This window comes from Mesocricetus auratus, unplaced genomic scaffold (genome assembly GCF_017639785.1).
Source record: "Mesocricetus auratus isolate SY011 unplaced genomic scaffold, BCM_Maur_2.0 Super-Scaffold_6730, whole genome shotgun sequence".
Classification (NCBI taxonomy): domain Eukaryota; kingdom Metazoa; phylum Chordata; class Mammalia; order Rodentia; family Cricetidae; genus Mesocricetus; species Mesocricetus auratus.
Window position 1 is genome coordinate 117604792 of NW_024429184.1, and position 17940 is coordinate 117622731.

General features: G+C 44.2%; 1 protein-coding gene across 12 annotated transcripts in view; it reads right to left on the minus strand.

Annotated features, from left to right (window-relative positions):
- LOC101830682 (protocadherin alpha-C2) overlaps nt 1–17940 on the minus strand; it is a 208236-nt gene that overhangs the window by 138939 nt on the left and 51357 nt on the right. The window contains exon 1 of one of the 12 annotated variants that reach the window (XM_040741936.1): nt 8906–11455. The exons of 7 other annotated variants lie outside the window; for them this stretch is intronic. In XM_040741936.1, coding sequence (XP_040597870.1) covers nt 8906–11386 — 2481 coding nt within the window. In that variant the 5' untranslated portion in view covers nt 11387–11455. Of the gene's footprint in view, nt 1–99; nt 2874–8905; nt 11456–14251; nt 16880–17940 lie in introns of those variants that run through there. 4 more of the 12 variants (XM_040741938.1, XM_040741942.1, XM_040741947.1 and 1 more) reach the window with 4 other exon arrangements.

The following is a 17940-nucleotide window of genomic DNA, read 5'->3' on the forward strand; positions in this document are numbered from 1 at the left end:
AAAGAAATAAATTTAACGCTGAAGATAGAATCCAAAATTGACAAACTGCATCAGTGACATCACCAGGCATGGAATGTATTTCAAGATTTTGGTACTTACATTCTCAAAGATCTCTTGTTGGACTCCACTGTCTCCAGAACCCGAACCAGGAGGAACACTGGGACTGAAGGCCATGAGGTCGGTCTTGGGCGGACCTTCTCCAGAGCACACCCTCTGCCTCCTTTGCTGAGAGTAAGACCAGCTCCCCACCGCACTGGAGCACACCAGCACGGGCTTCCCAGGTCCACATGCACCCTCAGTGGGCAGCGCTGAGCACCGCAGCGCTGTGTATAAAACCAGTGTGAGCACTAACAGGCTGGACACCGCACAGATGGCTATGATCAAATACACGTTGACATCCACTACAGACGGTTCAGAGGCGTCTGTGCCCGCCAACGTCCGTGAAGAGATCTTTGGTGCCTGGTTGCTCTCAACCAGAGAAATCAGCATCGTGGCCGTGGCAGTCAAGGCCGGCTCACCATGGTCCTTCACCAACACCAACAGGCACTGGCGTGGCACGTCCCCATCATCCAGGGCGCGTGTGGTGCTGATCTCACCCGTGTACAGGCCTATTCGGAAGGGATTGCGCACACCACCAGCTCCAGGCTGCAGCTCATAAGACAGCCACGCATTGTACCCAGAGTCGGCATCCACTGCGCGCACCTTTGCCACTACGTGCCCTGAATCCACTGACCTAGGCACAGGCTCGCTCACTGCTCCGCGGGCTCCCATAGCTCCATAGGGCAGCAGCGCGGGTGCATTGTCGTTCTCGTCCAGCACGAACACCTGCAGAGTCACATTGCTGCCCAGGGCAGGCACACCAGCATCGCGCGCGCTCACCTGGAACTGCAGCAGCTCCAGCTCCTCGTGGTCCAGAGGCTGCAGCGCGAACACCTTGCCGCTCTCCGCGTGCACAGACACGAAGCTCGACAGCAGGCGCTCGCCCACCCTCCGCTCCACCAGAGAGTAGGACACCAGCGCGTTCTCCTGCGCGTCCGCGTCCGTGGCCGACACCGTGAAGATGTGCGCGCCAGGCGGGTTGTTCTCCTTCACGAACACCGTGTACTCGGGCTGCGCGAACGCGGGCGCGTTGTCGTTCACGTCAGCCACCTGCACGGACACGCTGGCGGTGGCCCACAGCGAGGGCGAGCCCGCGTCCCGGGCGGTCACCACCACCTTATAGTCAGCTGTGGTCTCTCGGTCCAGGGCGCCGTCCAGCACCAGCGAATAGTAGTTCTTGAAGGTGGACACCAGCTTGAAGGGGACGTGAGGGCTCAGGGAGCAGGTCACCTGCCCGTTGACAGTAGAGTCAGGGTCTGTCACGCTGATTAAGGCAATAACTGTCCCCAGTTGGGCATCCTCTCGCACAGGGAGTGATAATGATGTTACTATTAACTTGGGAGCATTATCATTGGTGTCCAGGATTTCAATCAATATTGTGCAGTGACCGAACATTGGAGGATTGCCTTTGTCAACTGCTTCTGCTTGAATCTTCCATAAATTAGTTTCTTCAAAATCTATTTTTCCACTGACTTTAATTTCTCCACTGACTGGGTCGAGATGAAAAGTGGCTTCTGTCTTAGGGGAAACATCCGTTGCAAAGGAATAGAGAATTTGACTGTTCGAACCTTCGTCCAAGTCTGAGGCATTTATTCTAACTACCAGAGTACCCTTTCTTGCATTTTCTACCAGTTTCGCCCGATAGATTGCTCTGTCGAACACTGGCGCATTGTCATTGGCATCCAGCACTGTGACGTGTAGTTCCAAGGTGCCTGTGAGCTCGGGTTTGCCCCCATCCGTTGCTTTCACCACTAAGTGAAGCTCAGAAGCCTGTTCTCTGTCTAAAGGTTTTTTTAACACTAGTTCGAGTGGCGTAACCTGCTGATCTGTGGTTGGTACTTCCAGGGAGAAATATTCACTGGGACTCAGTCTGTAAGTCAGCAGAGCATTGGTTCCGATATCTGCGTCTGAAGCGCCCTCTAGTGAAAAACGAGAGTCTAGAGGCCTCGTTTCTGAAACAAAGAGAGTCTTTTGTGTAGTTGGGAACACGGGCGGGTTGTCGTTAATGTCCCTCACATCCACCTCCACGTGGAAAACCTGCAGCGGCCGGTCCACGATCACCTCCAGGTGGATGCTGCACTCCGCGCTCCGCCCGCACAGCGCCTCCCGGTCGATCCGAGAGTTCACAAACAAAATGCCATTCTGCAGATTTACCTCCAGAAGGTCCCCGCGGTCCCTGGACGCCACCCTGAACAGGCGGGGCACCAGCTCCGCCAGCTCCAGCCCCAGGTCCTGCGCGATGCGGCCCACGAAGGTGCCGTGTTTGGCCTCCTCGGGGACGGAGTAGTGGAGCTGGCTGTTCCCGCCGTCCCAGATTGTGAATAGCACAAGCGAGGGCAGCAGGTACCAGGGTCCCTGGAAGTATATCATGGCGACAAAGCACATATCCTTTTTGAGATTTTGCTGTTGTTAGTAGTAGTAGTAGTGTTCTTGCTCCAGGACAATCGCAACAATGTGGGTACTGCTGTTCATAGTCTTTACAGCTCAGGACCAGTTTCTTTCCGGTCTGCAGAAGATCTGATTTTCCTCCCTTAGCGCTCTTGTTGGAGAACAACGGCACCCTGTGGCTCAAAGTGTTAGTGCAATTGCGCTCTGAGATTTTCGCTCACCTGGCTTCAGAATGCCTTCTTTTTTAAGCTTTTCTTTGTAGGCTTCTAACTAGTTCACATTTCAGTAGCCGGTAGCTAATTAAATGTTGCTTTATCTTAGATTTATAATTCCTAGAGTAGTTTCGTCTACTATATCGACATCTAAGAACATACTACTGAACAAACTATATTGTTGTGCAAAAGAATATGGACAAAATACATTTGTACTGGTGATGCACCTTTTAAGAGGTTTTTAAGAAATGATGTAACATGTAAAATGCTTCTTATACAACCTCTTCCTAAGACTTTGTAATTACGTTTTGCTGAATCTTTTTAAATGCTAAATTATTCTGATTATTTGATTTAACTCTACAAAGAATAATTTTGATTTTCTATGTTACCACCACAACACAATGGGATTTCAATTCAATGCTGATAAGATATTTATTATTTTATACTCCATTTGACGTTAATGAATTTACTCAGCACAGATTGTGGAAAATTTAGAGCATATTTGTAAGGCTATATCATTTTAACGCTTTTGTTCAGTCGTTATATCCATTCAGGATTAATGTTATTTCCATCATATTTGACAACTTCTATGTGAAATATACTTGTTAATTAAAATTAGTTAATTTTCATCCAAAAATAATGTCAGGAGTTTTAGTTATATTTATCTGTTTAACTTATTTTCAATTATGTGAAGAGCTTAGAATATAAAAAGTTATTCTAAGTCTCATTCACTCAATTTTATTATCATGTTTTAATCTGAGATTCAAAAAATATATTGGAATTTACATGGAACACTTGAAATGTATCAGTATCGAATTAAAAAACAAAATAGTTTAATCAACCTCAAGACTGTATGGAACCAATTAATCACCATCTGAATCTTGTCAGTAATATTAAGTCATTCAAAAAACTCAAATATTCACCCTGCTAAAAAGTGATTGTAAATGGATACACAAGAAAATTAAGTTCATTTTCTTTATGTGCACTTCAGTTTTCATTTGAGCACACAAATAGTTAGTTAATGACTATGAGTCTATACCAAAGGTATATAGTTCCAATTACCTGTATTTGTTTTTATGATTGAAGACAAAAATCCTAAACCAGATATTACATGGTGAAAAAAGGTGCGAGAAAAAATGGGGCTGGAGAGATGGCTCAGCAATTAAAAGAACTGGCTGTTCTTCCAGAGGACCTGAGTTCAATTCCCAGTACCCACATGCCAGCTCACAACTGTCCATAACTCCAGTTCCAGGGGATCTGATACCTTCACACCAACATATAAAGTTAAATATTTTTTAAAGACCAAGAAAAAATTAAGCCTATTGAGTTAGAAAAAGAAAATCATGAAGAAAATGTAATCTCTAGTTTTCTGATTAAAATGACCCAAGGTCTTTTGGAATGACTCCAATGCAAAAATGAAAGTCCATTGCTACTTTGGATTGAAGAATTATGTCACCAATCAAGTACATATACAGTGTAATTTTTAGATTTGTGAGCATGGGGGGTTGCGAAACTAGTTAGAGAATCCTGAAAGAGGATCTTAAGAGAGTGAGGAATAGAGCAGGTACTGAAATACATGTGACAAGAAAACAGAAAGCTAAACACATAGGGGCAGAGAGGGCACCAGCCAGATAAAGAAGGATAACAGGAAGGGGGCTGAGCAGCAAGGAAGTATAATGGTGGGTGTGTGAAGATGTCATTACAAAGCTCCTTACTTTAAACAGTAATCTAAAATGTTAATTTAAAAATTAAAGAATGTAAGTGGTAATTTCTTGAAGTTCCAAGGTTTTCATGAATCTGACAATTATAGTATAACAGTAAATACATGTATTAGTAACATATCTTAAATACTATGAAGCCAGGTGTGATGGTTTATCCATATCGCATTAAAGAAGAAAATGGTTTAATCAACCTCAGGACTGTATGGAACTAATTAATCACCATCTGAATCACCAGTATTATTAAGTCATGGAAAAAACTCAAATATGTCCCTGATCCCTGTGTTCAACAGGCAAAAGAAGGACTGAGAATTCAGGGGTTGTATTAAGATGATGTGAGAGGAGAGAGGGAAAAGAAAAGAGAAAATGAAAGAGGGAAATAATTAAAAACCACAATTTGAGTTTCGTAAGGGAAATCCTAATAGGTTCTTAACAGAAAAGGGAAAGACTTAGCTGTATGTTTATTTTAAATAAACTGTTAGCTGTATTTCTTTGGGTTGTATACTCTAGATATTGTTCTGAGTTTAGTCACAAATGGTCTTGTAAAATATTGATAACATCCCTGAATGTGGGTGTCAGTGAGGAGACCCAGGCAATCTGTGGGGCTTGGATAGCAGATCAGTATTTATCCCCGGCACACAAATGGACTTTGGGGACCCATCCCACAATGAGGGATGCTCTCTCAATCTGGACACTTGGGGGAAGGCCTGGGCTCTCCCCGGAATGAAATGACAGACTCTAGAGATCCCCCATAGAGGACCTTACCCTCCCTGGGGAATGGAGTGGTGATTTTGTGGGGGTTGGGGGGGCCTGGTGGGAGAAGTGGCCGTGGAGGGGAGAGAGAGGGAGCTGGGACTGACATGGGAAGCAAGCTTGTTTCTAATTTAAATATATAATAAAAAGTATTAAAAATTGATAACATGAAAAAAGATGGATGAAAAATAATAATAAAGTCACCAACCTGAAAAACACACAATAGCTCAGTATGTTTACATCTATTAGAAATGTCAAATATAAAAGCAAAGATATCTATTATTATACTTACATACATATGTATGGGCAAGGAAAGAGAAAGAGTGATGAGAAACACAGAAGAGACAGAGACAGAGACACAGAGACAGAGACAAAGAGACAGAGACAGAGAGAGACAGACACAGAGAGACACAGACAAAGAGACAGAGAGACAGATACAGAGACAGACAGAGAAAGAGAGGTTCTCTTTTTAAAGCTGGCAGCCAGGACAGGTATAATGAATAGATCACGCCTGTGATCCTGGCACCTAAGAGACTGAGGTAAGAAGTTTGTTCTGAGTTTGGGGGCAGCCTAGACTACATAAAGATTCTAGGCCAACCTGGACTACTGTGAGACTCTGCCTCAAAAACATAAAATAAAATGAAAAATTGGAGGTCAAACTAGGATATCTTCACTATGATGGCTAAGAGATACCTCTTCAATTTTATATTATAATACTTGAATTATATTAGTTTAAATTAGTATATTTGGAGACAAATACAACTGAGACATTATGATTAATATTAGCATAAAGGGAAAATATGAAGTTTTTATATGAGTTCAAGTCTAAGACACATATTTCATAAATGTATTTCATATAGTGGCCAATAAAATTTTAATTTAACATGCATTTGTCATTAATAATCTCTAAATATTTGGCATGAGACCAGCCATGGAAATCTGGCAATTGAAAGCAATATTTCATTTCATTTTTGTCCTGATTTTTGTGTTGTCAAACTTGCCTAATGATGTCAACTTTTTTTGAATATATTTGTGAGCACAGACTGAATAACAAACTCATAGTAAATGGGAAAGGACAAGAAATTGCCAAGGACCAGAATTGAAATGATAAATATTAGTTGTTTGGGTGATGCTGGAATTAATTTGAAAATTGAAACATGAGTTATCAGATAGCCACTAGATCCAGTAAAGCATAACTGATAGGGCATTTGGCTCTCTGGAGGAAAAGAGCTTATCAAACATTTATTAGAACATTTATTAGAATTTATTAGAACATTTATTAGAATGCTTGTCTGTCAATGGGAGGTCCAAGAATCCAGTAGTTGTTTAGTCCCTGAGGTTGAATGTCTCAGCCGGTCATAAGTATACACTAGAAGCCTGAAGAAGTAGGCTCTAACACCAGGGAAAGAATGAGCTTGCTAGTGAGAGCAAGAATGGGCAAAGAGAGCAAGCTTTCTTCTTCCATGTCCTTTATATAGGCTGCCACCAGAAGGTACATCCTAGATTAAAGGTATGTAAATTCACCTAAAAAAGTACAGATTAAAATTGGGTCTTCCTACTTTAACTGATTTTATTAAGAAAAATCTCTCACAGGTGCATCCAGTTGATGGAAGTTTAGGTAATTCCAGATGTGGTCAAGTTGACAACCAAAGACAGCTTTCGCACCATGTAACTTAACTATTCTGTATATCTGGCTATATATACCCTAACACCACTCTTTTTAAGATGACAAGAGAAGCTATTAAACTAAACCATACACCACAGTAATAGAAAATATTGTGAGTATAATTTCATTTTCTTTTCCCATTTTAATACCAATTTAGGCTAAAACAACCCTTCATTATTTCTTTTTTTAAAAAGGATGCTTGCCTGACATGTAGAAGACACTTCGTCTGAAGACAAAGCTTTTGTGTTGTAGGAGAGTTTCTTTGAACTCTGATACTCCCAAGACTGCCAATAAAGTCAAACCTTGAATCAGAGGGCAGAGTTAAAATTCAGCTGGCCAAAATTAACTTTTGGCAGACTCAAGTGAGGGTAGAGAGAGGCTGGAAGAAATGGGAGAGGCTTAGAAAGATCCCCCCTTTTGACTCAGGAAGGTGAAGAGCAGGGTCGCCCGATCGTTCTTCTGTTGATCTCTGGATCCAGCAGCTTTTTACCCCACTCTTTAATGCCTGAGTTTTATTTACTAGTAGAACAATACAAGTAATCCATTCACTTTTGGTGGTGATTCCCATTTTTTAAAGATTTATTCATTTTATTTTTATATATGAGTATTTTGCTTTCAAGTATTAGGTGCATCATATGTATGGCTACCATATATAGAGGACTGAAGAGAGTACCACATCCCCAATTACAGGTAGTTGTGAGCAATCATATGGGCGATTGTAATAAAACCTGGGTCCTTGTCAAAGGCATCAAGTTCTGCTGAGACATCTCTCCATCCCCAAGATAGACAGTTTTTGTTTGGTTTGGTTTGCTTTTGTTTTGTTTTTATAAACCGTTTGCTCTGACTGTCCTGGAACTCACTATGCAGATCAGGATAGCTTCTGTCTCCTGAGTACTGCATTAGTGCTTTGTACCACCATGCTCAGTGAGATAATTTTTTAAATAATTTAAGAGGCTTTCCACTACCATCATAACACCTTCCTCAAAGCAAATGAGTTAATACCTGAATATCACCAGTTGCATGGGAGACCATTGTGAAGAGTTGTTGAATAAAATAATGTCAATTACAACAAACATCCTAATCCTAAAATTAAAGTGAATAATATATACCAGAACAAGGGTCAACACTACAGAAACAAAAAGATCATCAAATAAGAAAATGTTACCAGCCAGGCAGTGGTGGCACATGCCTTTAATCCCAGCACTCAGGGGGCAGAGGCAGGCGGATCTCTGTGAATTCAAGGCCAGCCTGGTCTGCAAGAGCTAGTTCAAGGACAGCCTCCAAAGCCACAGAGAAACGCCGTCTGGAAAAAAGAAAGAAAGAAAGAAAGAAAGAAAGAAAGAAAGAAAGAAAGAAAGAAAGAAAGAAGAAAGAAAGGAAGAAAGAAAGGAAAAGAAAAGAAAATGTTACCACTGAACTGGTACCCTAGCTTGCTGTTGATACAGACAAGAAAGAGCATATTATAGATATTATATTTGCTGAATATGAAATACAGTTCTGTGACATACAAGAAGAACAAAATAAAAGGCTAAACATTCTCACTAAAAGGGGGAAAGATATGAATCAGTGTAGTATTTTCGAAATGCAATTGAATAAAATCAAAATTTCACTGGAGCAAGTTGTGATGGCACACATCTTTAATCCCAGCACTTGGGAGGCAGAGGCAGGAGGATCTCTAAGTTCAAGGCCACCCTGGTCTACAAAATGAGTTTCAGGGCAGCCAGAATTTCAAAAAGAAATCCTGTCTTGAAAAACTGAAAAAAAATTAACTTTAAAATGAAATCACTGAGCTTACCAACATGTATACATGAGAGCATATGAAAAGAAAAACTACTACGGAGGAAAGCTTATGTGTTCATAATAGCTGTATTAGAATTACACATTCCAAAGAGAGGATTGATATCATAAAATAAATTTCTGGAATAAGTATTGAAAACATTACTAGAAATACTTTCACACAGTGGTAATTTGACAAAGAAAATATAGTCTGGGGCATGTATCTGTCACAGAATAAGAGAGAAAATCTATTTCCTCAAACAAAATAGGAAAACTAAAAAGTAATAGCTCACCTTCCCAGAAACATCTTCTCCAGCAGAATGATTTTCCACTCCCACATCGGCCACAGGGCAGGGTGCAAGACTGGGGCTGAAGGCCATGAGGTCTGTCTTTGGCGGACCCTCTCCACAGCACACCCTCTGCCGCCTCTGCTGCGAGTATGACCAGGTCCCCACCGCGCTGGAGCACACCAGCACGGGCTTCCCGAGCCCGCACCCACCTTGCATAGGCATTGTGGAGCAGCGCAGCGCGGCGTACAGCAGCAGCATGAGCACCAGTAGGCTGGACACCGCGCAGATGGCGATGATCAGGTACACGTTGACATCCACTAGCGATGCCTCCCTATTTGAGGAGTTGGACAACCCCTGGGAAGAAGCTTTTGGCACCTGGCTGCTCTCCACCAGAGATACCAGAACAGTGGCAGTGGAGGTCAACGCGGGTTCGCCATGATCCTTGACCAACACCAATAGGCGCTGGCGCGGCGTATCAGCTTCATCCAGGGCGCGTGTGGTGCTGATCTCACCCGTGTACAGGCCCACGCGAAACGGACTGCGTGGGCCCACAGCGGGCTGCAGCTCGTAAGACAGCCAAGCGTTGTAACCTGAGTCTGCATCCACCGCGCGCACTTTTGACACCACATGTCCAGCACCCACTGACCGCGACACAAGTTGGCTGATTTCACCAGCAGGTCCAATTGCCTGAGGCCCCAGCAGTGCGGGCGCGTTGTCGTTCTCGTCCAGCACGAACACCTGCAGAGTCACATTGCTGCCCAGGGCAGGCACACCAGCATCGCGCGCGCTCACCTGGAACTGCAGCAGCTCCAGCTCCTCGTGGTCCAGAGGCTGCAGCGCGAACACCTTGCCGCTCTCCGCGTGCACAGACACGAAGCTCGACAGCAGGCGCTCGCCCACCCTCCGCTCCACCAGAGAGTAGGACACCAGCGCGTTCTCCTGCGCGTCCGCGTCCGTGGCCGACACCGTGAAGATGTGCGCGCCAGGCGGGTTGTTCTCCTTCACGAACACCGTGTACTCGGGCTGCGCGAACGCGGGCGCGTTGTCGTTCACGTCAGCCACCTGCACGGACACGCTGGCGGTGGCCCACAGCGAGGGCGAGCCCGCGTCCCGGGCGGTCACCACCACCTTATAGTCAGCTGTGGTCTCTCGGTCCAGGGCGCCGTCCAGCACCAGCGAATAGTAGTTCTTGAAGGTGGACACCAGCTTGAAGGGGACGTGAGGGCTCAGGGAGCAGGTCACCTGCCCGTTGACGCCTGAGTCCAGGTCGGAGACGCTGATCAGGGCGATGACGGTGCCCAAAAGAGCGTCTTCTTTCACTGGAAGAGACATAGGAGTAAGGACTATTTCTGGCGCGTTATCATTTTCATCCAGGATTTCCACGAGTATTGTGCAGTGAGCAACCATGGGTGGCTGTCCTTTATCTGTAGCATCCACATGAATTTCATAATTGTTCTTATCCTCAAAGTCAATAGCGCCACTTACTTTTATCTCTCCAGTGTGTTCATTTATTAAAAATTTCTTTCTTATGCTAGGCGGGGTCAAAGAACTAAATGAGTACCCCACTTCCTTGTTTACTCCTTCATCTGCGTCAGTAGCGTTCAGCCACATCACTAACGTTTGATTCTCTTGATTCTCAGACATCCTAACTTCATAAACAGATCTGTCAAACACGGGAGCATTATCATTAGCATCCAACACCTGGATCAACAAAGAAACCGATCCGGTAAACTCGGGTTTGCCTCCATCCGTTGCTGTCAGTAACAACTTTAGCTGAGGATTTTCTTCCCGATCTATCAGTTTTCGAAGAACAAGCACTGGGAACTCGCCTTTGCCTTTTTTGTTTACAATATCAAGTACAAAAAAATCGTTTGCACTGAGTTTGTAAGAAAGCATCGCATTCTCGCCAACATCTGCATCAGAAGCGCCTTCTAGAGGAAAATGAGAATCAGGCAGCCTAGATTCAGGTACCAAGATCTTTTGTTCTGCTGCGGAGAACACGGGCGGGTTGTCGTTAATGTCCCTCACATCCACCTCCACGTGGAAAACCTGCAGCGGCCGGTCCACGATCACCTCCAGGTGGATGCTGCACTCCGCGCTCCGCCCGCACAGCGCCTCCCGGTCGATCCGAGAGTTCACAAACAAAATGCCATTCTGCAGATTTACCTCCAGAAGGTCCCCGCGGTCCCTGGACGCCACCCTGAACAGGCGGGGCACCAGCTCCGCCAGCTCCAGCCCCAGGTCCTGCGCGATGCGGCCCACGAAGGTGCCGTGTTTGGCCTCCTCGGGGACGGAGTAGTGGAGCTGGCTGTTCCCGCCGTCCCAGGCTGAGAGGAGAAGAAACCACAGCAGCATACGCCAAACTCCACGGCTCAGGCATCTGGACATCACAACAGAACCATTCCCTTGTCTTAAAACTCCATGAATATGCCATCTGGAATGCACACGCGTTCTAATATCTTCTGGTCGATTTCCTAGTCTCATTTTTTTTATCGAAACGCTGAGATCTCTGAATGTAGCTACTTACTAACCTTCCTGAAACAGTGAAGTATGTCTTTGTTTTAAAAAGTGACATATTTTTGTGGACGACAGCGACATCCAGTGGCTAAATGTGTAAGTATACGTTTATGAGTACAATTTTTCTTTAATTCACATCTTTGGTTTGTTTCTTTGGATTATTGTCTCTGTGTATACTCAGTGTTTCATATTACATCTCTTTAATACGTTTTAATGTTTAATGTGAATCCGTAGTGCAACTTTTCCTTCAATGTGAAGCCACAAGAAGTGATTCCTTTCTTGATTGAGCGATAATTACTAGCTAAGTTTTAACATGCCCTTAAGAGTCATGAAATAATGACAGGGATGGTAGTATATTGCACAGCAGGTGCAGGCTCCTTCAAGTTGTAATACTCAATTCAATTATTTTGACATTGTTTTAAGATTAAGTGAATTTCATTTAGGCAGCAATTTCAAGACACTAATTCAATCGTTTGTTAGGTGCTTGTGACTCCCATGTCAACACTAGGATGTAGAGATTGCCAACCTCACATCAGTCGTGTTTACACTTACGTTCTTATGCATGTTCTTAGTAACCATGCAACTTTGGCTTCCCATCCAAGCAAACTCTCCGTGTGCCATTCCCCACCTCATAATAGTGTCTCACTACTAGGAAGACAATGCACAAATTACAGTATATTAAAGCCTGTGGTGCTTCTTTGAAAGAATGGCCACTTCTTAAGTAGGAACTATTTTCAGACCCCAGTTTAGAGACATTTGTTTTTATGATAATTATGACCAAATCTGACTCCTCAGAAGAAAAAAACAAGATTTCCTTTGGAAAATGGTCATTCTCCAGTGGCTAAACTCTGGCTAGTACAAAGAACAAAAGAGATGGTTCTTGTACTTAAGAAAAATGGAAATCAGTTCCATGAGAAGAAATCTCATTTTATTACACCTTACATTGACTAAAGAATCTGATTTTGAATAAAGTAATTGACAAATTCATGTCTACTGCTTTCAGAGTTTGCTACAAGGAATGCATTGTTGTCATATTTTCAAAGTGTTGAGTAGTCTCTGGGTTCCCAGGTCAAATGTACGCCCATCAGCACAACTTACCTTGAATTCAGACTTGTACTTTCAAATGTTTCTGTTTGAAGTTATTTTTCACATTCCATGCACTATTTGAGCTTAGGTTCAAGTATTTGCCTTTTGTTTTTTTTCCCTTGGGAGAAGAGCTGAGACAGGGTCTCTTTACATACCTCTGCCTATCCTTGAACTCACTTTGTATGCCAGGCTCAATTCAAACTCACAGAGATCCACCTGCCTCTGCCTCCAGAGTGCTGGGATTAAAGGTGTGCATCACCACCCCCTGCAGGTTTAGTTATTTGAATATATAGTATAGATTGAGGTGAGCTATTGGTGGGTGTCATTTGCATTCAAGACAGTTCTGTCTTTAAGAGCTAATACTTTCAACAATTGCTTTGTTCTCAGTGACTAAAAAATGCATTCCTTCTCATTCATGTCTCCTTTCATGTGACTGTCAAGTTAGTCTTTTATAGCAATCCACATTATCTCCCAGATTATAGGTTACCATCATATACAAATTCAGAATTTGTGAAATGCCTGTGAGATTAGTTCATCTTTTTGTACATGAGGAAGCATGAGCACAAAGCATCTAGGGCCGTAAGACTGAAAAAAGGCAGCCGGGCGGTGGTGGCGCACACCTTTGATCCCAGCACTTGGGGGGCAGAGGCAGGCAGATCTCTGTGAGTTTGAGGCCGGGCTGGACCAATAGCCTCCAAAACAATACAGAGAAACCCTGTCTCATAAAAACCAAAAAAAAAAAGACTGAAAAAAGGCTGAGAAATTAAAAACAGAATGGCGATAAAACACATTGTTGCTCTGCATAACAGTGGACAGTGTGGCCTCTATAGCAACTTCACTCAATCTAAAATGGAATTATGAAGGCAAAAATGAAGTGCCTATGCCTCCACATCATCCCAAGTTTTCTTTGTCAAGTACAAATGAGAAAATTAAAATATAGCTTGAGCTGAATTTCCAGCTAAAGAACAATCAATGTGAAAGTCATAAATTATAGTTTCAAAATGTTAAGAATAGCATGTAAGGACATTGAAGATATGTTCAGATTCTTGTCTTGGTGAATAAAGAGAGAAAACTAAATTCTCATCTATTGTAGGGAAGTTTTATTAACTTTCGGACTATTAATTGCAAGTGGATTTAAAGAGTTAACCTTTACATCCCAAGGTTTTATTTATTTTTTTAAGATTTATATATTACATATACAGTGTTCTGTCTACACACCAGAAGAGGGCACCAGATTGAATTGTAGATTGTTGTGAGCCACCATGTGGTTGCTAGGAATTGAACTCAGGACCTCTGGGGTAGCAGCCAGTGCTCTTAACCTCTGAGCCATCTCTCCAGCCCCACATCCCAAGGTTTTAATCACTAAACCAATAAAAGTTAATTTTAAAAATCACTTTCTGAAGAAAGTATTAACCACCAGGAGAGAGTATTTTCTCTAAGGCCACAAAAGAAAGAGTTCAGAATTGTAAACATCATAGAAATCAACGTCAGTAAATTTTTTTTGTAATTTACATTATAAGAAACTTAGGGATTTTTACATTCATTGAAATGATACTCATATTTATACCCTTGATAGAATTATATTTCTGCATTGTTGTGTTTGTTGTTGTTGTTTTACTTTTTTTAATTTGGTTTTTTGAGACATGGTTTCTCTATGGCTTTGGAGGCTGTCCTGGAGCTAGCTTTTGTAGACCAGACTGGTCTCAAACTCACAGAGATCCGACTGCCTCTGCTTCCGTAGTGCTGGGATTAAAAGTGTGTGCCAGCCTAGAATTAGGTTTCTAAATAGAGAAGTGTTTTCTATGACTCGTTAGTTGTTATATGTCTCCATTCAGAGAACAGCCAAATGTTAACCCAACGACTACTAAACCATTGTGGGTTGTTTTATTGGTGGTGGTTAGTTGTTTTTTTTTTTTTTGCTTTATATTTCACAACAAATAGCTTTCAAGTGTTATAAAAGCTCAGCATTAGCAATATGATTAACTCATTGTGGTTTTTAAATAAAATGATGCCAACAGTTAATTGATGTGCTGCTACTTGTCCCAAAAGGTTTACAAGCCTTTTACTAATATAGATATCTGCAATTTAAAAAAAAACCCTCTGATAGAATTGTAGAGAATGAAAACCACTATTTAAATATACCAATGAAGTAAGAAATTCTTCCACAAAAAATGACTACAAAAATAATGCAGTTCTACAAAAACTCACCTTCTCATGGGAGTCCAAAGAAACAGATGGTTCTCCCGGTCCATCTGCAGATTCAGGACATGGAGGTAGACCCGGGCTGAAGGCCATGAGATCGGCCTTGGGCGGACCCTCTCCAGAGCACACCCTCTGCCGCCTCTGCTGTGAGTATGACCAGGTCCCCACCGAGCTTGAGCACACCAGCACGGGCTTCCCCGGCCCGCAAACGCCCCCCGGGGGAGCCGCTGAGCAGCGCAGTGCAGTGTACAGCAGCAGCATGAGCACCAACAGGCTGGACACCGCACAGATGGCGATGATCAGATACACGTTGACATCCACTAAGGATGATTCTGGCACAGTAGCACCTACAGAGGACCGCAATGAGACCTTTGGTGCCTGGCCATTTTCCACTATGGACACCAGCACGGTGACTGTGGCAGTCAGTTGAGGCTCACCATGGTCCTTCACCAGCACCAGCAGGCGCTGTTGAGTCCCATCTCCCTCGTCCAGGGTCCGTGTGGTGCTGATCTCACCAGTGTATAGGCCTACACGGAATGGGCTCCTCGTACTGCCTGACCACGACTGCAGCTCGTAAGACAGCCAAGCATTGTAACCAGAGTCTGCATCTACTGCGCTCACCTTCGCCACCACGTGACCAGGATTCACATATTTAGGCAACAACTGATTAAACACTCCATCTGCACTTCCTATCCCAGACCCAAGCAACACCGGTGCGTTGTCGTTCTCGTCCAGCAGGAACACCTGCAGAGTCACATTGCTGCCCAGGGCAGGCACACCAGCATCGCGCGCGCTCACCTGGAACTGCAACAGCTCCAGCTCCTCGTGGTCCAGAGGCTGCAGCGCGAACACCTTGCCGCTCTCCGCGTGCACAGACACGAAGCTCGACAGCAGGCGCTCGCCCACTCTCCGCTCCACCAAAGAGTAGGACACCAGCGCGTTCTCCTGCGCGTCCGCGTCCGTGGCCGACACCGTGAAGATGTGCGCGCCAGGCGGGTTGTTCTCCTTCACGAACACCGTGTACTCGGGCTGCGCGAACGCGGGCGCGTTGTCGTTCACGTCAGCCACCTGCACGGACACGCTGGCGGTGGCCCACAGCGAGGGCGAGCCCGCGTCCCGGGCGGTCACCACCACCTTATAGTCAGCTGTGGTCTCTCGGTCCAGGGCGCTGTCCAGCACCAGCGAATAGTAGTTCTTGAAGGTGGACACCAGCTTGAAGGGGACGTGAGGGCTCAGGGAGCAGGTCACCTGCCCGTTGACGCCTGCATCTAGATCAGTCACACTGATTAAGGCTATAACTTTCCCCAGCTGTGCGTCTTCTTTAACAGGGAGCCAGAGCGTTTTGACATTCAGCTGTGGCACATTGTCGTTAGCATCTACAACTTCCACAAGAACTGTACAGTGTCCAGGCAGGGATGGGGAGCCTTTGTCACGTGCCTCTAGTGGAATCCTGTAAGCTTTACTTTCTTCGTAATCAATAACTCCTATAACTGTAATCTCTCCACTCACAGGATCCATGTGAAACTTGGATTTTATATCTGGAGAAACATCACTAGAGAAAGAGTACATAACGTCCCCATTCACGCCTTCGTCTACATCTGAGGCATTGACTTTGATTACCCAAGTCCCGTTTGGGACGTTCTCTGGTAATTTCACGGTATAGAGAGATCTGTCAAAGACTGGGGCATTGTCATTGACATCCAGCACTGTGATGAGTAGCTGAACTGTGCCGGTCAGCTCGGGTTTGCCTCCGTCGGTGGCCGTGAGCAATAAGCGCATCTCTGCAGCTTCTTCTCTGTCTAATGGTTTCCGCAAGACAAGCCCAAGAGGTTGCCCCTGTTCGTGGTTGGGTGGCACATCCAGCGCGAAATGTTCATTGGTGCTCAGTCTGTAAGTCAGCAGAGCATTGGAACCGACATCTGCATCTGACGCGCCCTCTAGTGGAAACCGCGAGTCAAGCAGTCTGGACTCCGAGATAAACAGGGTCTTTTGTGTCACTGGAAACACAGGCGGGTTGTCGTTAATGTCCCTCACCTCCACCTCCACGTGGAAAACCTGCAGCGGCCGGTCCACGATCACCTCCAGGTGGATGCTGCACTCCGCGCTCCGCCCGCACAGCGCCTCCCGGTCGATCCGAGAGTTCACAAACAAAATGCCATTCTGCAGATTTACCTCCAGAAGGTCCCCAAAGCCCTTGGAATCCAATTGAAACAGACCAGGCACCAACTCTGGCAGCTGCAGTTCAAGATCCTGCACGATGCGGCCCACGAAGGTGCCGTGTTTGGCTTCCTCTGAGATGGAGTAATGGAGCTGTCCGCTCCCCACCTCCCAAATTGTGAGGATCAGCAGCGAAAGCACGAGATGCCAGCCCTCCGGGACTCTTCCGCCTAAATACAGCATTTCAAGATCTTGGTGCTTTCGAGTCTCTTACATTGCGTCCAGATGAAGAGAAACCATCGGAATCTCTCAGTCCCACCCTCCCGTGTCCACCATCCACCATCGCTCACTGGAGTAAAAAGGAATGGAGCGTCTCTTCTCCTGGAAAAAGGTTGGCTGTACTTGTCTTGAATCAGAACGAATAAGATGGCCAAGAGCGACATCAGGCGGCCCAAAGAGTAAGTACATATTCGGCGAATAGACATTGAACCATTGAATTTTTAATCTTACTTTATTATCTGAATTTTATAATTGTTGAGACAGAAAACTACCTTTCTCTTCCTGCAGGCTTTATTAGAGGACTGAGCTCTGAAACTACGAAATGCCATAATTACAGTTCTCTCCCACCTGAGAAAAATGTCCAAATAACTTTAAATACTGATGAGAATGGAATGGCAATTAAAAATGACCACTTGCACAATCACAAATATTAAATTCGAAAATGATTTTGTTCTGTAACTCAGGACCATCCATATTCCTAAATTTCAAATTCTGCTGTCAGTCACTATGCCTAAGGAAACTAGGTGCCCAGAAATTTACTGATCAAAAATAAACTTTTTCATGCTGGATAAAAGAAATCAGCAAATATATTTATGAGGCAATTTTTAAGTAATTGCATGAATTGTAAATGTGTAAAGTATTTCTAAAATAAGAATTTAAACATCCCTCATGGGAAGAAAATATTACATATATATTTCGCTTTATTAATATTCATATAACGTGTTCCCACCATCATGTTTTATTCCTACACCTACATTATATGATTGCTTTCAACCATTGTCATATGCAAATAGCAA